General features: G+C 52.2%; 1 protein-coding gene and 1 pseudogene across 2 annotated transcripts in view; both read left to right on the plus strand.

Moving 5' to 3' along the window:
- Positions 1 to 11,507, plus strand: part of SLC2A1 (solute carrier family 2 member 1) — a 28,201-nt gene extending 16,694 nt beyond the window's left edge. The window contains 8 exon segments of the mRNA NM_174602.2: positions 5,731 to 5,891; positions 6,068 to 6,308; positions 7,294 to 7,456; positions 7,543 to 7,730; positions 8,003 to 8,107; positions 8,551 to 8,652; positions 9,837 to 10,040; positions 10,422 to 11,507. Coding sequence (NP_777027.1) covers positions 5,731 to 5,891; positions 6,068 to 6,308; positions 7,294 to 7,456; positions 7,543 to 7,730; positions 8,003 to 8,107; positions 8,551 to 8,652; positions 9,837 to 10,040; positions 10,422 to 10,622 — 1,365 coding nt within the window. The 3' untranslated portion in view covers positions 10,623 to 11,507.
- Positions 11,508 to 11,614: 107 nt separating this feature from the next.
- Positions 11,615 to 17,733, plus strand: LOC132344928 (protein BEX3-like; annotated as a pseudogene). The gene has a single exon (XR_009494009.1). The product of XR_009494009.1 is annotated as a protein BEX3-like (transcript).
- Positions 17,734 to 18,372: the final 639 nt, after the last annotated feature.

Below are 18,372 nucleotides of genomic sequence, written 5' to 3' on the forward strand. Positions count from 1 at the left end.
TTACAGACGCCTAAACACTCTTACATGCCAACAACTGCTACCCAGCTGCTCCTCCCTGCTCCGACTTCAGGCCGAGTCAAGCTTAGTCACGCACAGACGTCTCCGTTTCCCACACACAGCTGCACAGCCTCTTACACCATGACAGCCTGTCACAGCTCCGTCATCTCTCAAGTCCCTCAGATTCATGGCTTATTTTTCAATTAGTGACGGTGCTTTCAACCTCTAGCCCTGCGCTGGGACCCAGATGAGTCAGGCCGCGCCCATGTCGAAATTTAGTGTAGAGGGAGCACACAGGGCCTCACGGTTACCTGTCCTAGTTAGCTGTCCAGGGCAGCAATGGAAATGCAGACAGACGGTTGAAGCAGACAAGGGGGAGGGAGAGGGTATCAGCCCTTGGGCCAGGGTTTTTCTCAATACCGTAGACATTTGGGGCCAGATCGTTCTTTGGCATTACAGGGGCTGTGCCATGCATCGTAGGATGGTTAGCAGCATCCCTGGCCTCTGTCCCCACCAGGGTGACAACCCAAAATGCCTCCAAACATCACCCCCTCCCAGGGCAGAGGGGGACCAAGTTGCCCCTGTTTGGGAACCACTGCAGTAATGAGGAGGTGATTGTGAAGGCTCTCCAGAGGAGGGAAAGTGTCCAACACTTTACCAGGCAGAAGGCAAAAGAGAGGCGAGGTGAAGGTGCAGAGGTGTGGGGTGCTCAGATGGCACTGCCACGTGGGGGTGTGGCCACATGGGGTGGGAAGAGACACTTCATCCTGAGGGTGTGAGCTGTGAGCAGGGGAGATGAAGATGTGTTTGCAGGGGAGACCCTAGAGGCCATGGACCCGTGAGGAGGTCAGAGCGAAGACTTGGAGAGAAGCCAGGTCAGGACTCTTCCAGAAAAGCAACCTGGGTGGTCCAGTCATCTGCTCTGGGGGTGGAGCCCAGCTTCTAGCTCCATCTGGCTGCCTGGGCCTCTTCCCCAGGCCCCAGGGAGAGGCCCTGGGGGACCCAGAAGCTATCTGTCCAGCCCCATCTGGAGCATCTGTCTCTGAACTCCCAGCTGACCCTGGAGCATGGCTGAGCTGGCTGTGGAGACATTCCCTCTGGGCTGAGGGGTGGGGGCAGCCCCAGATGTGGGGGAGAGGTGGGGAAGGAATAGGAAATAGGGACTGAACTGGACAAGCCGGTCCTTTCTTCCTTCTAACTGGAGCTCAAAGACTGAGTGGCTATTTAACCCCCCTCATCCTGACAGTACGTCTAAAAGAGAGAAGAAAGGGTTGAGAGAGCATTGATTTCCCTCTCCAAATCATCTAGAAGACCAGGCCTCTCCAGGGAAGAAGTTGAGACCAGCCAGAAGTTCCAAAGCATACACCCCTTCTCTTGGCAGTAGTCTGGAATTCTAGAACACAGGTTGGCAGGGGGACCAAATCCAGCCAGCACCCTGTTTTTGTAGGGCCTGTGAGCTAAGAATGATTTTTCCCATGTTTAGAAGTTTGAAGAGAAAGGGAAGAAAAATAAGCAACAGAGGAGAGGCCATATGTGGTCAGCAGACCCTAATATTTTCTATCTAGCCTTTTATATGAGTTGTTTATGCCAATCCCTGATCCAAATTTTGACTTGTATGCTCCCTGCTGACAGGGGACTCACTACCTGTAAACATGAGTAATCTTATCTGAAAGCTCTCCTCACCACCCACCCAGCCCACCCCCAGATGAAGTCTGTGCCCTGGGGCTCTGCAGACCTGCTGGGTCCCTCGGCCTGGGGCTGACAGCAAGGTCTGAAGATAGAGCTTTACTCCCCAAGGCAAGTGCCTAGTTCTTTCTCATACTATACGTTCCTTAGGATAATGCTTTGTTTTTCAGCAATTTAAAATGGAAAATTCTGTCCCTAATGCTCCTCTCAAGGAGGTGGCTTCTCTCCTTGAGACAACAGTGACGCATGAAACAGCTTACTGCAAGTGCCAGACAGTGGGTTCTGCCTCATGCCCAGAGCCTCACTACAGACACTGCCCTGACACAGAGGAAGTCAGAACTTCCGCTCTAGACGGGCAGATGTGTGGTCCTTCACCCACAGTTACTCAGGCATGGAAGGGACGGGGGTGTCAGACGTGATACAAACCTCTTCCCACCCTAACCCCTAGGAGAAGGGCTGGAATGAGGAAAAGCTTGTTACTGGAAAGGGATGGCAGTTGCCCAGGGCATCCTGCTTCTCCAAGCTGGCCCCAACAGTATCGCCGAGTGAGCCCTGCCCTCTGGCTCCAATAAGGGGATGCCTGGACAGAGAGTCTGGCACCAGGGCCGACCAGGACCCGCCCTTTCTTCTCAGCACACAGCGGGAAAGGACTGGGAACAAGCTGGGACGGGGAGCAGAGACAAGGAGGGCTGAGCCTGGTCCACTTGACATCCAGGGCTTGACTGCCAAGTCTGGGAGTAATGGTGGGAATCGGAATCTGGCTTCAGTGGGTGGGAGGAGTCAGGAGCGGAATCCAGGTGAGACCTAGGACAGGTGCTGCGTGGGTAGAGAGGAGGACAGGTTAGGAGGTGAATTTGAGGGATGGGACCTGCTGAGTGGGAGGCAGGGCAGTGGCAGGACCAAGGGTATCTCCCTGACTCATAACCACTCATAACCAGGCTGGAGCATTCAGAAGATGTACATGTGAGCCAGGGCTGAGGAGGCTGCCAGGAGCCTCAATGTGGAGACTGGGTCTGTGGGACCCAGTTAAAGAAAGCAGTAAGGAGGTGTTCAGACAGGAAAGAATCTGCCTGCAATGCAGGAGACCCAGGTTCAATCCCTGGGTTGGGAAAGATCCCCTGGAGAAGGAAATGGCAACCCTCTCCAGTATTCTTGCCTGGAGAATTCCATGGACAGAGGAGCCTGGTAGGCTACAGTCCATGGGGTTGCACAGAGTCAGATAGAACTGAGCGATTAACACTACGGAGGCTCTTCTTCCCTGAGGGCCACCCAGCCATTGCTGGATGATGCTGAGGGCAGTGGCTGGGTGGGAGAGGTGACCCTAGAACTTCTCCCTGTGTAGGGTTCTTCTGTTCTTGAGGGATCCTCTGCCTTTCCTGAGCCAAGGGTCAGCTTCACCCCCCACATAGGGCATGGACCCCCAGCAGGGGAGGACAGAGAGCCTATACACCACACGCAGGAAAGGAAAACCTCACTTGGCTTCTTCCCACAAATCTCAAGCACCAGTTCCAGAGGCAAGAACCTGCTAGGCAGCCTCCACTCGGCCAGGAGGTACTGCTGGGGGTGAAGAGGATGAACCTGGGGCCAGGGTAGAGGGGGCTGGCTGCTCAGCCTCCCTCAACCCCATACAGTGGTCAAAGCAGCAAGGGGCTCAAGAGCCAAGAAGGAGCAAGCCCAGGACAGGGTTTGGTCCCTCTGACTTGTCACCACATTCAGGAGATGTAACTGGGGAGGCTCTGGCGACACCTCACTTACATATGGGTCCTCAACATCTCCAGCCAAACCCCAAGGAGAAGGTTAAAGACCTCAGCCTCATGCCCTTAAACCCATTTAGACAGTAAGCACTCAGTACTTAAATACTATACATATTGACTCTTTACACACAATTCCAACGAGCTTCATTAACTGGCTTGGCAGATTTTAAAACAGATGTGTGGAGAGCTCTGTGAGACAAGCATCTGAACCACAGAGGGTGGGGGTAAACTACAGAATGCAAAAATTAAATGCCACCTGCAAACATCTCACCTTGGCCCTGCAGAGCCGCAAGGTCAGGAGTGCCCTCGAGCCCTGCTTGTACGTCCAGTTGCTTAGGGCAGCAGAGGGTAAGGGACAGGAGGGAGAGAGATTTCCACCCAGACAATGGGCCCCCGAGGGGTGAGGGTCACTTATCTGGGCAGTTCCCTTATCCAGGACAGCTTGCTCTCTGCAGAGCCTGATAAATGGAGCACTGCTGTGCCCAAGCAGTCCTCCTCTGGGGTTGGGTTTGTCCCTTGAAGAACACAAGCACTTTGTGTTTGTTTGGTTGAAATCTGCTTTCTGTGCCCCTGGTAGAAGTAAGGGCTGCTGGGAGGAGAGCCTAAGCCCTTTCATGGCTTCCTTCATCCTGCGTGAGCCCTGGGACAGGCCCTGGGGAGAATCCGCTGGGGTCCCTGCCCTCAGGGAAGACAGACTACTGGAACCCTCTGAGCTGGATTTCAAAAGGTTTCGGAGTGGTAAGGCAGGGCGGGCCCTCAGGGGAAGTAACCGCGGAAGGTGGGAAAATGGCGCAGAGGCCAAAGGCAGACATACCACCAGGAGCCGTGATTTTGACCCACGGGCAGGCTCCACCAGCCTGTTGGTGGCCTGCGCTACCCTTGAGTCAGAACCGAAACGTGGCAGGCTCCTCAGCTCAGCGGTGGTCCCAAGCACCGTGTGAGCACTGCAAGTGCGTTTCGTTAGTTCCCCACAGCGCTATGAAGTGGGTATTGCTAATGTCGTCATTCGAGATACAGATACTTGCCCTGGAGATGAGGGGTAGAGCTGAGTCTGAACTTGGTTGAGTCCAGCTTCCCTGGGCAGACGAATAGATCACTGACTGGGCATTCCTGGGACCGTGGGGCTTGGGAAGGTTAGGGACAGTCAAAGAGCAGTGTCGACGGGAATTGTACTGTGTGAGAGACTGCATACTGCCCAGTGTACCCAAACTTGAGGTGGCAAGGGGTGCGCCTGGGATGGGCTGGTGTGGAGTTGAGTTTGAGCTGCAGGTGGTGAGGGCTGCAGGGGCGTGCAGGTTTGTGACTTGCTGAAGCCGGAGATACTCAGATTATGTGAGCACGAGTGTGTGTGAGTGTGTGATGGCATGGGTACACAGGAAGTTGTTTCTGCGTACACTGGCCCTGTGCCCAGCTCCATACGTGGCTGGGTGGGTCTGGCCCGTCCTGAGGCCCTGGGCACATATCTGCGCCACCTGAGAGTAGACTGAGTGTGCGCAGGCAGAACCGGCGCTGCCTGCCTGCCACAGTCCTGGGCCTGGGCGGCCAGGCCCTCCCCTTGGTGGGGGCAGGGCTAGCGGGCAGGCCTGCTCTAGGACAGGTGTCTCCAGTTCCTGGAACTGCTTCCTTGTCTGTAGGTTTTCCCCTAACCTCCCAGCTGGGAGGGAGGACGAGGCCGTGGGTCCTTCAAGGGGGATCTCCCAGGCCAGCCGGGAGGGGCGGGGGGGGCGGGGGGCGGGGCTGGGCTTGGTGGATAGAAAGCAGCAGCTTGGTGTCACGAGCATTTGGGTGCAAGTTGCTCACACTAGGCCCTGAGTGCAAAGTGAGCCTGCTCTTCCCTTCCTCCCAGGGCCTCTGTTCAGCTGTATTTCCTCCCCAGCAAGAGGGGTTGGGGAGAGAGCCAGAGTGGCCAGTGGCCTTAGGCGCCTTGAAGGAAAAGGGGGCATGCAGGCGGAAGCACTGTCTCTGAGCCCCTCTGCACTGCCTGAACTCCCAGTGCTGGTCACTTCCATCATCCCCAGAAAGTCCTGTTGAGCACCAGAAATCACAGGGCCCTGGAACCTGCACCTGGGGGAGGTGTGAGAGCTGGCACCACTCTCCCTCGCAGACAGAGTCCAGCCCCTTGTTTCTCATGAGGAGGTGGGGGTGGGGGGACTGAAGCCCACAGAAGGGGAGGGACCAGGGGCTGGGGCCCCTCCAGCATCCTGGGGTACAGTGGTCCTCTTTGAGGAGGAGTGTGAGAGAAGAGGACGACTGGGTCCTGGCCTCGCCCACCAGGCTGCTGCTTCTCCTGCAGGTGATTGAAGAGTTCTACAACCAGACGTGGGTCCAGCGCTATGGGGAGCCCATCCCGCCCGCCACGCTGACCACGCTCTGGTCCCTGTCTGTGGCCATCTTCTCGGTGGGAGGCATGATTGGTTCCTTCTCCGTGGGCCTTTTTGTTAACCGTTTCGGCCGGTGAGCAGAAGGGGTTCTGGCCCTGCCCAGGGAGTCCCAGCTTGGAGTCAGGGGGTGAGGGGGCCCTCCCTGCCTGTCCTAGGGAATTACCTGTGACCCAGCCCCTGGGGTTTCCAGGGGTCTCCAGGGACTTGCCTGACCTGTGACCTCCTCCACTCCTCACCTGCACCCCCCAGGCGGAATTCAATGCTGATGATGAACCTGCTGGCCTTCGTGTCCGCTGTGCTCATGGGCTTCTCAAAACTGGGAAAGTCCTTTGAGATGCTGATCCTGGGTCGCTTCATCATCGGTGTGTACTGCGGCCTGACCACTGGTTTTGTGCCCATGTACGTGGGGGAGGTATCCCCCACGGAGCTTCGAGGGGCCCTGGGCACCCTGCACCAGCTAGGCATCGTCGTCGGCATCCTCATCGCCCAGGTAAGCACCCACCCATGGCTCCGTCCCCCGGGTGTGTGTCCAGATTCGACTCCTCGCCCAGCCTTCCAGCCCTGCAGAGCACAGCCTCGTGGACACATCCAGGGTACAGGTCCCAAGAACACACCACGTTCATCACCCTCCCCGCTTCCCCGTTCCTGGTGGGAGAGCAAGTCCAGTTGCCTTGGCCCTTCTCATCCCTGCCCAGTCAGCCTTGCATCCTTTCTTCTCACCCTGGGGACCCAAGCACAGGGCAGCCTACTGGTTTCTCAACATGCCGTCTCTCTCACACCTCCGGGCCCTAATACCTGTATATACGTACACACTCCCCTCTCTCAGGGCTCTCCCTTCTCCATCCCCAAATCATCTTGTGGCAGAGTAGCAGTCCCCCTGCCCCCTGCCAGACACATTTGCCATCCTGCTATCTTATCCCACCAGGCACCCCCACCCCCAACCAATGCTGTTAAGCAGGTCCTGCTTCTTCCTTGTCACAGATGAGGAAACCAAGGTTTAGAGATGTTAAGTGAAAGTTGCTCAGTTGGGTCCGACTCTTTGCGACCCCATGGACTGACTATACAGTCCATGGAATTCTCCAGGCCAGAATACTGGAGTGGGTAGCCTTTCCCTTCTCCTGGGGATCTTCCCAACCCAGGGATCGAACCCAGGTCTCCCGCATTGCGGGTGGATTCTTTACCAGCTGAGCCACAGGGGAAACCCAAGAATACTAGAGTGGGTAGCCTATCCCTTCTCCAGCGGATCTTCTCAACCCAGGAATCGAACCGGGGTCTTCTGCATTGCAGGCGGATTCTTTACCAACTGAGCTATGAGGGAAGCCCCTCAGAGAAATTAAGCCTCACATTAGTGGCACAACTAGACTCAGAACTAGAGCCCTCTTTCTAAAGCAGGGAAAGGCCAGTGGGCGGAGCGGGGCAGGAGCGAGCCCTGAGCCAATGGCTCACAGCCGCTGCTCCACCCCTGCCTCCCCCAGGTGTTCGGCCTGGACTCCATCATGGGCAACCAGGAACTGTGGCCCCTGCTGCTGAGCGTCATCTTCATCCCAGCCCTGTTGCAGTGCATCCTGCTGCCCTTCTGCCCCGAGAGCCCCCGCTTCCTGCTCATTAACCGCAACGAGGAGAACCGGGCCAAGAGCGGTACGGCGGGCCCTGCCCCTCCCCGCACCCGGCCCCCGCCTCCTCCCCGCGCTGAGCCATCCCTGCTTTCCCTCCGGCCCCCTCAGTGCTGAAGAAGCTGCGTGGGACCGCGGACGTGACCCGCGACCTGCAGGAGATGAAGGAGGAGAGCCGGCAGATGATGCGGGAGAAGAAGGTCACCATCCTGGAGCTGTTCCGCTCAGCCGCCTACCGCCAGCCCATCCTCATTGCCGTGGTGCTGCAGCTGTCCCAGCAGCTGTCCGGCATCAACGCTGTGAGTGCCCCATACCCACCCTCTCCTGTGGCCCACCACCCCCCCCCCCCAATCCCTGGGGCCCAAGGTGTGCTGTGGACAGATCCCACACCTGAAACAGCAGACGGACCTCTGCCAGAGGAGTAGCTCTCCTTTAAAACGCAAACTCAGAAGGGCCCTGGGGCAGTGTCTTCTTCATGCTTTACTGACCGTGTGTTCTGCACCCACTGGGACAGAGGCCGGGGAAGAGCCATGGCACCCAGCTGAGCCCCGACTACCTCTGTGTCCCATAGGTTTTCTATTACTCCACAAGCATCTTCGAGAAGGCGGGGGTGCAGCAGCCCGTGTATGCCACCATCGGCTCTGGCATCGTCAACACAGCCTTCACTGTCGTGTCGGTGAGTCTTCCACATTGTTGCCTATAGCCAGCCAGCAGCTGGGGTCCAGCTTGTGGTCGGTCTCAGGGCCTCGGGGCCTTGTGACTGAACAGCAGTCTTTACTGCGAGCCAGGGAGGCATCACGTGCTCCCTAAGTGCTCTCTCATTTCATCTTCAACTTGTCAAGTTCATTACTGGGATCAAACAGTTGACACTGATGTTCAGAGAAGTGCAACGGCTGGCCCAAGGCCACAGCCAGAATGCTCAGCTATCTGGCTCTCGCAGGCAGCTCTCACCCCTTGGGATCCTATGTAGTCCCCAAACCCTGCCCCAGGGAAGAGGTGATCCATCTGCCACTCCATCTCTGCAGTGTCCTGTGGCTTTCCCAGCACTTGGGGGGACCCGCCTGGAGGAAGAGGTGTGTTCAGAGGGGTATCAGGCACTGACACACTCTCTGCCCACAGCTATTTGTGGTGGAACGAGCCGGCCGGCGGACCCTGCACCTCATAGGCCTGGCCGGCATGGCAGGCTGTGCAGTGCTCATGACCATCGCGCTGGCGCTGCTGGTGAGTTGCCATGCTCTGGGGGTGGGGGTGGGGGCGGCAGGGGGGGAGGGAGAGAGGAGGGGGAAAGGGGGAGCTCACGTGGGCATCCCAAGGTGCTCATCTCAGCCCCAAGCTGGCCAATGGCATCCGGACCCCAGGTGGGGCTGCCCTCCCCCTCGTTCTGCCCCACCCACAGCCCCGGGCTTGGGCCGGACCTTCGGCTTCCTTGGGCTGTCTCTTTCCACTCTTACCTGGTCTTGAACCAGCTCCTCCCTGCCTGATGCTTTCTCACCACCACACCTCCAGCCCCACCAGTTCCCTCGCCCCTGGAGCTGCTCTGCAAAGTCTTCCTCCACAGCCTCAATTCTTCTTGTAAACAGCCCTAGAAAGCAATGGTCTCCTTACCACAGAGGCGTGGAAACATGCCTTATCTCACTTAGTCCTCAGAATGCACAGGAGTAGTTCAGTCAATATTTCCACTTCTCCAGTGAGGAAACGTCCCCCTACCCCCTTTCCCAGTGAGGTCAGTAATGCAGCAGATAAAGCCAGGAATCAACCTCAGGCCTGCTGGCCCCAAGCCTGTGACTATAACCTCTATGATAACCTTATCCCAGGCACTTCACACACCACTCACTTATCCAGTGTTTGGGCAAGGAAAACACCAGGACACTCATTTTACAGCTGCACCAAGGCTTAGAGAGTACGTTGATGACTGAGAGGCCCAGCATGCCACAGGTGATAAGCAGGGGATCTGGGATCTGGAACAAAACCATATAACTCTTCTACTGTGGTCTCCTCGAGAATGGCTCTCTGTGGAACTTCATGCCTGCCCAATGCTGGTCCTGAGCTGGGTACCTTACAAGCCTCTGACAGCCACCCCCAGGAATGTTCTTCCACATCTTCCAGCCATAAGCAGACTACTCCACAGCCAGAGCCAGGGGACCACAGGGCCCTCTTCTTAGCACCTCCTGTGTGCAGCTACGTGACGTTCCTGGAGGCAGATGCAAGCCAACAACCACCATGCGGGGCTTCAGCTGTTTTGTTCAGATGAGAACACTGAGAGCTGGCCCTGGGTGCCTAAGTCACACGGCAAATCCAGGGCCAGCCCGAGGCCTCCTGCCTGCCCTGGGCTGCCCCTGGAGTTGGTTTCCTCTGAGGACCCAGCACAGCCCAGCCTAACTTTCCTCCCCTCTCATCCTCCTCAGGAGCGGCTGCCCTGGATGTCCTACCTGAGCATTGTGGCCATCTTTGGCTTTGTGGCCTTTTTTGAAGTGGGCCCAGGCCCCATCCCATGGTTCATCGTGGCTGAACTCTTCAGCCAGGGCCCTCGCCCTGCTGCCATTGCCGTCGCTGGCTTCTCCAACTGGACTTCGAATTTCATTGTGGGCATGTGCTTCCAGTATGTGGAGGTGAGAGCCCCAGAGTCCCCACGCCTCAGCGTTTCTCTCCTGCACACAGGACCCCATAGTGCTGTGCAAAATGCTGTCCCTGCTGTCCTTACTGGAATCACACTGGGAAGGAAACAGGCTCAGAAGGCCAGGTTATGGGCTCAGAACCCTGACCTCCACTCCAGGGTTCTTCCCTTAGCTTTGAATTGTCTATTCTGTTCTGCCATCAGAATCTGCTTCTATCACATGCCAGGTGCAGCAGAGTCCTGGGTTGTAGTGCTCCTGGGTTGTAGGTGGGTGTTCCCTTTCTCAGATCAAGGACCCAAAGGTAAAGTGACTGTCCATCCTAAGGGTAGGATGTAGGGGCAGGTCTCCAACCAAGTGTTTCTATGTGTCTTTCAGCAACTGTGCGGACCCTACGTCTTCATCATCTTCACCGTGCTCCTGGTTCTGTTCTTCATCTTCACCTACTTCAAAGTTCCCGAGACAAAAGGCCGGACCTTCGATGAGATTGCTTCTGGCTTCCGGCAGGGAGGAGCAAGTCAAAGTGACAAGACACCTGAGGAGCTGTTCCACCCCCTGGGAGCTGACTCCCAAGTGTGAGGTGTCCCACACCACCAGCCCGGTCTGCTCCCAGTGGCCCAAGGATCTCTCAGAGCACAGGCAGCTGGATGAGACTCTCAAACTGATAGATCTCAGCAGAGCCGGGCCTGGGGCCTCTTTCCTTCAGCCAGCAGTGATGTCCAGAAGAATATTCAGGACACTAACGGCTCCAGGATTTTAACAAAAGACTGTTGCTCAGATCTATTCAGACAAGCAACAGGTTTTATAATTTTTTATTACTGATTTTGTTATTATTTTTTTATCAGCCAGAGTCTCCTTCACCCACATCCCTGGCTTCACCCTAAATGGCTCAGTGCCTGAGGGTGGGGACCAAGCCCTGCCTAGACACTTGCCTTCTTTGCCAAGCTAATCTGTAGGGCCGGACCTATGACCTAAGGACACACTAATCGAACTGCAAACTATGAGTCTTCTACCCCAAGAGGTGGCTATGGCCACCCCTTCTATGGGCCTGGGTCTCCCAAACCTAGGGGTCAGGCTCCATTAGGTTTTGCCTATTCCCGTCTCTTCCTATCCAACCACTCAAATTAACCTTTCCTTGCCTGAGACCAGTTGGGAGCACTGGAGTGCAGGGAGGAGAGGGGAAGGGCCATACTGGGCTGCCAGGTGCTAGTCTCCTTTGCACTGAGGGCCAGATGATCACCATGAGAGGAGGAGGGCCATGGGAAACCGAGAACTCACTATTCAAGAAGACCTGGACACTCCTGCCCTGCTGTGTATAGTTGGAAGATATTTATATATATTTTTTGGTTGTCAATATTAAATACAGACACTAAGTTATAGTATATCTGGACAAACCAACTTGTAAATATACCACCTTACTCCCTCTGTAACTTACCTAAGCAGATATAAATGGCTGGTTTTTAGAAACGTGGTTTTGAAATGCGTGTGGATTGAGGGTAGGCAGATTTGGATGGGAATGGGAGAGAAGCCACTCTTAGAACAGCTTCAGACTTTCTGACTCCAAGATCCAGTTATTTCCAAGCACCATTGGTCAACACCTCTACTGCTTAAAAATCTGTTTGATCTCTATTACCTAGAGATTACCTAACAATTGTGGCATTTGCGGCATTCCCATTTTTCTTCACAAATGATAGCTGGTATTCAAAAGAATGACAGCTATGTGCTAACCTTGATGCTCAGGCCTTGATATGCATTATCTTGAAAGTGAGGTAGGTACTATCTCTGTACGTTTGACAGGCTCAAAGAGGTTAACGTGCCTGAAGTTTCACAGCAAATATGCTAAAACCCCTGCTTTTAAGTTATACTGCAGGAATTCCCTGATGCTTTCACTGTTGGGGCCCAGGTTCAGTCCTCGGTCAGGGGAACTAAGATCCTGCTAGGCACATGGTGTGGCCAAAAAAAAATTATACTGCACACCCCCTACTCTATACCTCAGTCCTCCCCTCAAACTCCCATCCCCTTCAATGAACTATGTTCACTGCATGGGCCAAGTGAGCTGTTAAGCTGCCTTTTTCCATCTATTTAATTCAGAATGCCCTGTATGATACAGCTTATAGGCTACTGCACACTCTGGAATGATTTCTCATGCCCTCTCCCAATCCCTGAATTTCAAGAACACTTTGTTTCTCTCCTGTGGCACTATATCTTTATCACAAGTTCCTATTTCTTCCACTAGCCTCAATTTCACAGAAAGAAGTCAATTTGATTCTTCTGGGTCTCCAGTTGATGAAATAGAAGCACCAAAGATATTTGTCCCTAGAGGTTCATCTGACAAAATCTTGTGGGGGGGGGGGTGGGGTTGGGGGGGGGGCGGCTATAGCTGTGGAAGCTTTCATAACTGCACACAGGTGAAACTGTAAAATCTGCTTGGCATGAAGAGGGGTTGTAAGGAGAGGGCAAGAAGGGAAAGAAAGTGCATACTAGTTGGCAGTGCCTATCTGTATTATCATTAGGTATAAAGAATCTGAAGAGTTAGGCATCATCTCACAAAGAGGGAAGTTCAGAGAAGGGGTGTGCTTTGTCTGAGCAGGGGGGCAGGGTGGTGAACCGATGAAGGGCAGGGGCCAGGTGCCATGAAGGAGGACTTATCACATACTCATGTCCTCAAAAGTCTTCTGTTGAAAGGAGTTAGTTCGCAGGGGGCCTACGAGGGTTAGTGCAGAGTCAGAGACCCCTGCTGCCAGGTGTGCACTCAGGGCTCTTAAAAACCTATAGTGACAATGGCTGTCCCACTGGATGGAAGGAAACGGACTAGGGGTGGGGTTAGGGCCGAAGAGGCACAAGCGGCCACAACTTAGGGATGCAAAGCAGATGGCGCCGAAATAGGGCAGAGCCCGGAAACACTCTAGCCCCGCCACAGCCCAGGGCTCCAGACCTTGGTTTGAAAAGGTCCATGAATCCACTCCCGGGTTCCTGCCCTTCACAAGGCTTGCACCAACGTGCTGGATGCCACCATTTCCCAAACTGCGAGGTGCACGCAGGCGCCTGGAGTCCCGGCCCGCCCCAGCCTGGGTCCACAATTCTTAAGGAGGCACAGTTTCCGGTCCCTTGACGCCTGTTCTCTAGAGGCCGCAATCCATCGCGAGTGTAGAAGATTTGGTGCCAGGGTGATCTTTCATCTTCCCCATAGACCCCTAACACTGGTGCTTCAGGGCCGGCTGGGCACTCGCGCACCCACGTGGTTAGCCTCCATTGTCTACGCGGGGAGGGCGGGGCTACGCAGTGTCTTCACCAATCAGAACAGCAATGTTGGGCTGGTGAGGGTAGGGCCCCAGGCTCCCTCCAATCACAGCCTGGCTGCTCCGGGCGGTGGTCCAGGACCATGTTAGGGACTCTATGGTCCTATGTATTCAGGGAGGTGCGTTTGCTCTAAGAGCTGGCGACCGTGGCTGGGTTAGCGCTGGCATCCTGAGGAATGTAGCTCACCTGGGATACCTTATAGCACAAGAGGTGACGCCTTGTGACGAAAAGGGGTAAATAGGTAACGGGGCTCCTCCCAAACTGCCTTCTTTTCCAGTGCTTAGCTTACAGTTTTGTGAGAACCTTTATCTGATATCTCAGGCTCAAAAGTCTATTCTCCCTGGATCCCTGTATCAGGTTCCCCCACTGGACCCCACAGCGTCCTGTATTTCTTTTAGCAAAGCCCCCTCCACGCTGTACAGGAGTTGACTTATTCCCCCAGACTGGGGAGGCAACTGCTAAATCATTCCTTTGTTGCCAGTTCCCACCACAGACTGATCAGGATTGCTGAGTGAATTTAGACGTTCCACGATCTGAGTTCTCCCAAAGCAGTTTTAGGGAGAAAATCCAACAATTCATAATGTGTTCTTAATAATAGGGAGAGAATATTCATTCTTTTCTGTGAAAACTACATTTTGATGCCCTCTTTCTCATTCTATGGTTTTTATGTAAGTCTCTTACAAAGCTGACCTGTTCTGTCCACTGCCATTGCTGGCCCTGGTTCAGACCACTTTTCTCTACAGAGGTCACTGCGGCACCTCCTCACTGCTCTCTTTACTTTCTGTCTCTTTCCCTTCATTCTCCACATAGCAATCTTTGTGATCTTTCTAAAAGGCAAATCTCGGCATGTTTCTCTTCTACTTAAAACCCTTCCTGGGCTCCCATTTCCCTCAGGGTAACATTCAGCTTTCTTAGCCTGGGAACTCAAGGCCGTTTGCAGTGTTTCTAGCTCTCAGATGTCGCCTCCTCTCTCTCCACTGCCTCCAGCCCCCACCCCCTACCCCCGCCCCACCGCAACCATCCTTCAGGCATTGATCACTCTGTCCTCTGACCTCCACATACTCCTTCCCCTATGTACCTTTGGGGTTCCCTCCACAAAGACTGATCCCCCACTTAACTGTGTTCCACCCAGGACAGCCCAAGGAGTTGGCTGAGGAAGCTGCTATTTGCAGGGGCTGGCTCACTGATTTCTTGGAACATTGCTGCCAACTAGTGGCTATTGTGTGAATATGTAGGTGGGGGCTGGTTTTAACCTCAACTTCTCATGGATTGAGAGAATTGATATCTTTGGCAATAACCCTTCACAGGGACTATTACAAAAGATGCTTTTTCAACCCTGTCCCCAGCACCCCAGAGTGACTTCCTAGAGCAGTGTCTGACCACATTACAGCTTAATGCTCCCTATTGTCTTGTGGTAAAGCTCAAATTCCATAACCAAGCTGTCAAGATCTTTCACATTCAGGTCTTTGGAGACCTGATCTTCCCAAATGCTCCTTCAACACTTTAAGACCCAGCTACGCTGAGATACCCAGTGTTCCCTGGACAGCCCCTCACCTCACTGCCTGATCTTAAAACGTTCTGTCCAAGCTTCTTCTTTCTCTTGGTCTGCTTTTGGTCTCTCCATAAGTTTGTTTGATCTCAAAAAAGACCAAATGAACAATCACTTTCTCTATGAAGCGTTTTTTCATTCCTTCAACAGTTACTTAACTGAACAAGTACTCTTCCAAACTTTCTCCTCATTTGTGTGGTGTCTTGGAAAGGACATGGTTTCTAGAGTCAGATAGAGCTGATTTCAGATTCCAGCCCTGCTACTTAGCTGAAAATCTTTGGGTAAGTCACCTCACCTTTCTGATCTTCAGTTTCCTCATCTGTTGTGATACTAAGATGAAATAAGACGATGTATGTATGAGACAGATGTCCATTAGAGTTACTCCATATTTCCCCTTCCCCTCCTTTCATAAAGTCTGGTACTCACCCCAAGGTTTCTGTGAATCCCCAGGGATTTCAAGGTCATGTCTGGCTCTATGATCTGCAGCTCCTAAACTACCTGGTGCAGAGTTCCCAGAGCAAGCTCTTTCCTGTCATGGAACCCAGATCTTTTGATTGGTTTCACTTCATTCATTTACTGAGTACCTGCTGGGCACCGGGCATTGTTCTAGTGCTGGGGATACAGCAGTAAGCAAAACCAAGATTTGCTTTCATGGAGCTTACATTCTGGTAGGGAAAACCAGCAGTCAACAATCCACAGGTATATAAAAAAGTATCAGATGGTGATTTGTGTTATGGGGAAGAAAAGGCAAACCGAAGAATAGAAGATGATAGATGTGAGCATGGGGTGGGTGGGTCAATTTTAGATGAGATAATTTGAAGGTCACCCTGAAGGAGTGATAAGTGATAATAAATTTGAATGAAGTAAGAAGTGACAACAAACTTGAGTGAAGTAAGGGAGCAAATCAGACCCTTAATTTGGGGGAGAGGCTTTTCTAAGCCAATAGAACAGCAAGTCCAAAGGTACAAAGGCAGGACCGTGTCTGATGTGTTAAAGCACCGGCAGGGAGGCCAGGACAGCTGGGCCAGGGCAACAGGGAGATAAGGGCGAAGACGCGGCAGGGCCCTAGACCCTGTGGGGCCTCATATGTCGCTTGGGGACTTTGGGTTTCGCTTTGGGGTTTTTTTTAATATAAGAAGAAACTTCCCAGTTTTGATATTTTGTTTGCATGCCTTATAATATGCAGTTATGCTCAGCTGGTTAGTTATCATAGGGTTAGTGGGCAAATCCATCTTCCTATGACCGACTTTACAACTTTGGAGAGGACCTACATTGTAACACATTTAGTTTTCTATAACAAAAATATAGTTGTAAGGTGAAAACAACCCGTAAAGATAATTATGAAAACAGACCTCTGACTCTTACAGAAAATTCATTGGCATTTCCAGTAACAAGTGTTAGAAATTTCAATTAATTTATCTTAGCTCTCCAAGATAGAAATAAATATAAAAAATAAGCACAGACTCCTACCTGGGTACCAACTCCCTACTGCTCTGTGCACGGTGGGCTGGCATCAGGCCAGGGGCAGAGGATCAGGTCTGCAGGATTAAGTGGTGTGGCAGCGCACTTGTGGTGAGAATCAGAGGAGCAGGAGACAATGAGGACAGGCCCAGGAAAACAAAGGAATGGAACAGCCCATGCAGACTGGAGAGGAAGACTCTCCTTTGGGCAGGGGCTAGGGCCACCAGCCAGCAGGAAATAATAGAGGAGGACAGGCTTGCCATCTTGCCCCTAATTTCCAACAGACCATACCCAGTGATGATGGAGATAGAGATGATATGGAAATATTCATAGCAGAGATGAGAAAACTAAGGCAGCTGCAGCTGAGGAATTGTCTGCGTATTCTTATGGGGAAGCTCTCTAATCACCCTGACCACCATGAGGAATTTTGCCTTATGCCTTGACTCCTGCCATGTTCCATGAGATTAATAATGTGATTCCCACTATTGTCCTCTTTTTCCTTGCATTTTCCTGATACACCTTTACTGATACATTGGCTGTGAACCTTATGTAATTTCTAAGTGTCAGGTGGGTTCTGTGTTACCAGCTTATAATTGGAGATTAAGTTTCTGTCAACAGTAGAGTTTCACCATTTGCATGGAAAAATGTGAAGTTAATAAAGCAATTAAAAAATAGCAACAGCAAAAAAATAAGTATAAATTTAACCTAAACTTTATAAAAACTGGGAGGTAGATATTTTTCCTCCTCCCTCCTTTCTTTCTAAACAGAGAGTACAAATCTGTTGGTGTTTGAACTTTCAAATGCACTTGTGTCAACAGGCTTCACTCAGAGTTTCTCAGAGTACCATTGATTCTTGTGGCCTAGGGTTTAAAATCTAATTTTAAAGGAGTGAACTCAAAGTATTTGGGGGGCCTATAATCTATTTCCACAAACCTGTGATGTAATTATGATGTGTCATATTGCCCAGGCAGGAATCCTCATCACTTCTTTTTTTTTTTTTTTTTGAGTTTTAAAATGAATTTATTAAAGAATGGTCTTAGGAAGGCAACAATGTTTGATTTGTCATTTTAACAAAAATTCTACTTCTTCGTGCTATATAATAAAGGTAATATAAGAGGGTACAGAGTGATAAGCTTCTTTCTACTGGAATTATCTGATAGTACGGCACAGTATAGTCATTTCCTCAATGCTAGGATACATTTTTTAAAATGTTTTCTATGCTTTTCTTCAAAAAGCCATGAATGGTAACAGGATGTCATTAAAAAGCCATTTCTCCCTATTCATTCTGTAGTACTGGAGCCAGTGTTTTTACCATTACAGGCTACAATTTTCACTTTATCCAATTTAATAAATTCTGTCACCTCTCTGAATTCAACATCATTCATTCAAAAGTCTACACATTATTGCACAATCTCTGTGTATTTAGAGAGCCCTTCAGTCCTGCAGATAATGTCTCAGATGTTTGAAATCTCAGTAACTCCTCAGGGAAGGTAGCCAAACATACATAGGCCTGAAACTTGACTCTGACCTTTTGTGCCAGTGTTGAATTTACAGCTTTATCAAACTGAAGTAGACCTTGAAGGGCAAGTTGGGGGGTAATGTGTCTAGACAGTATGAGCTCATTGAGGCTCTTCCGAAGACTGCTTCCCATACTGGTATTTTTCTACAGCTGATGTGCCATGGCTTAGGAGGAAGAAATTATTTTTCTTATTCAGGCTTGCATTGATGTCCTTGGAAAAGGCACTTACTGCCTGGGAGTGTAGAAAAGCAGTGCAGCCAGGAACCCTGCAGGAACCCCACCCCACCCCCCACCCCCCACCTCTCCCATCATTTCCTATTGTCTTTTCACAGAGGTAGAAGTAGAAATTGACAAGGAAAAGTTACTAAAACCTACCCTAACTGAACTGTGAGGATTAGGCAAGACCAAGTTGGGATACTCTTTTTTTTTTTTCCCCAAGTTGCTGCTGCTGCTGCTAAGTCGCTTCAGTCGTGCCCGACTCTGTGCGACCCCATAGACGG

This window comes from Bos taurus, chromosome 3 (assembly GCF_002263795.3).
Source record: "Bos taurus isolate L1 Dominette 01449 registration number 42190680 breed Hereford chromosome 3, ARS-UCD2.0, whole genome shotgun sequence".
Taxonomy (NCBI): domain Eukaryota; kingdom Metazoa; phylum Chordata; class Mammalia; order Artiodactyla; family Bovidae; genus Bos; species Bos taurus.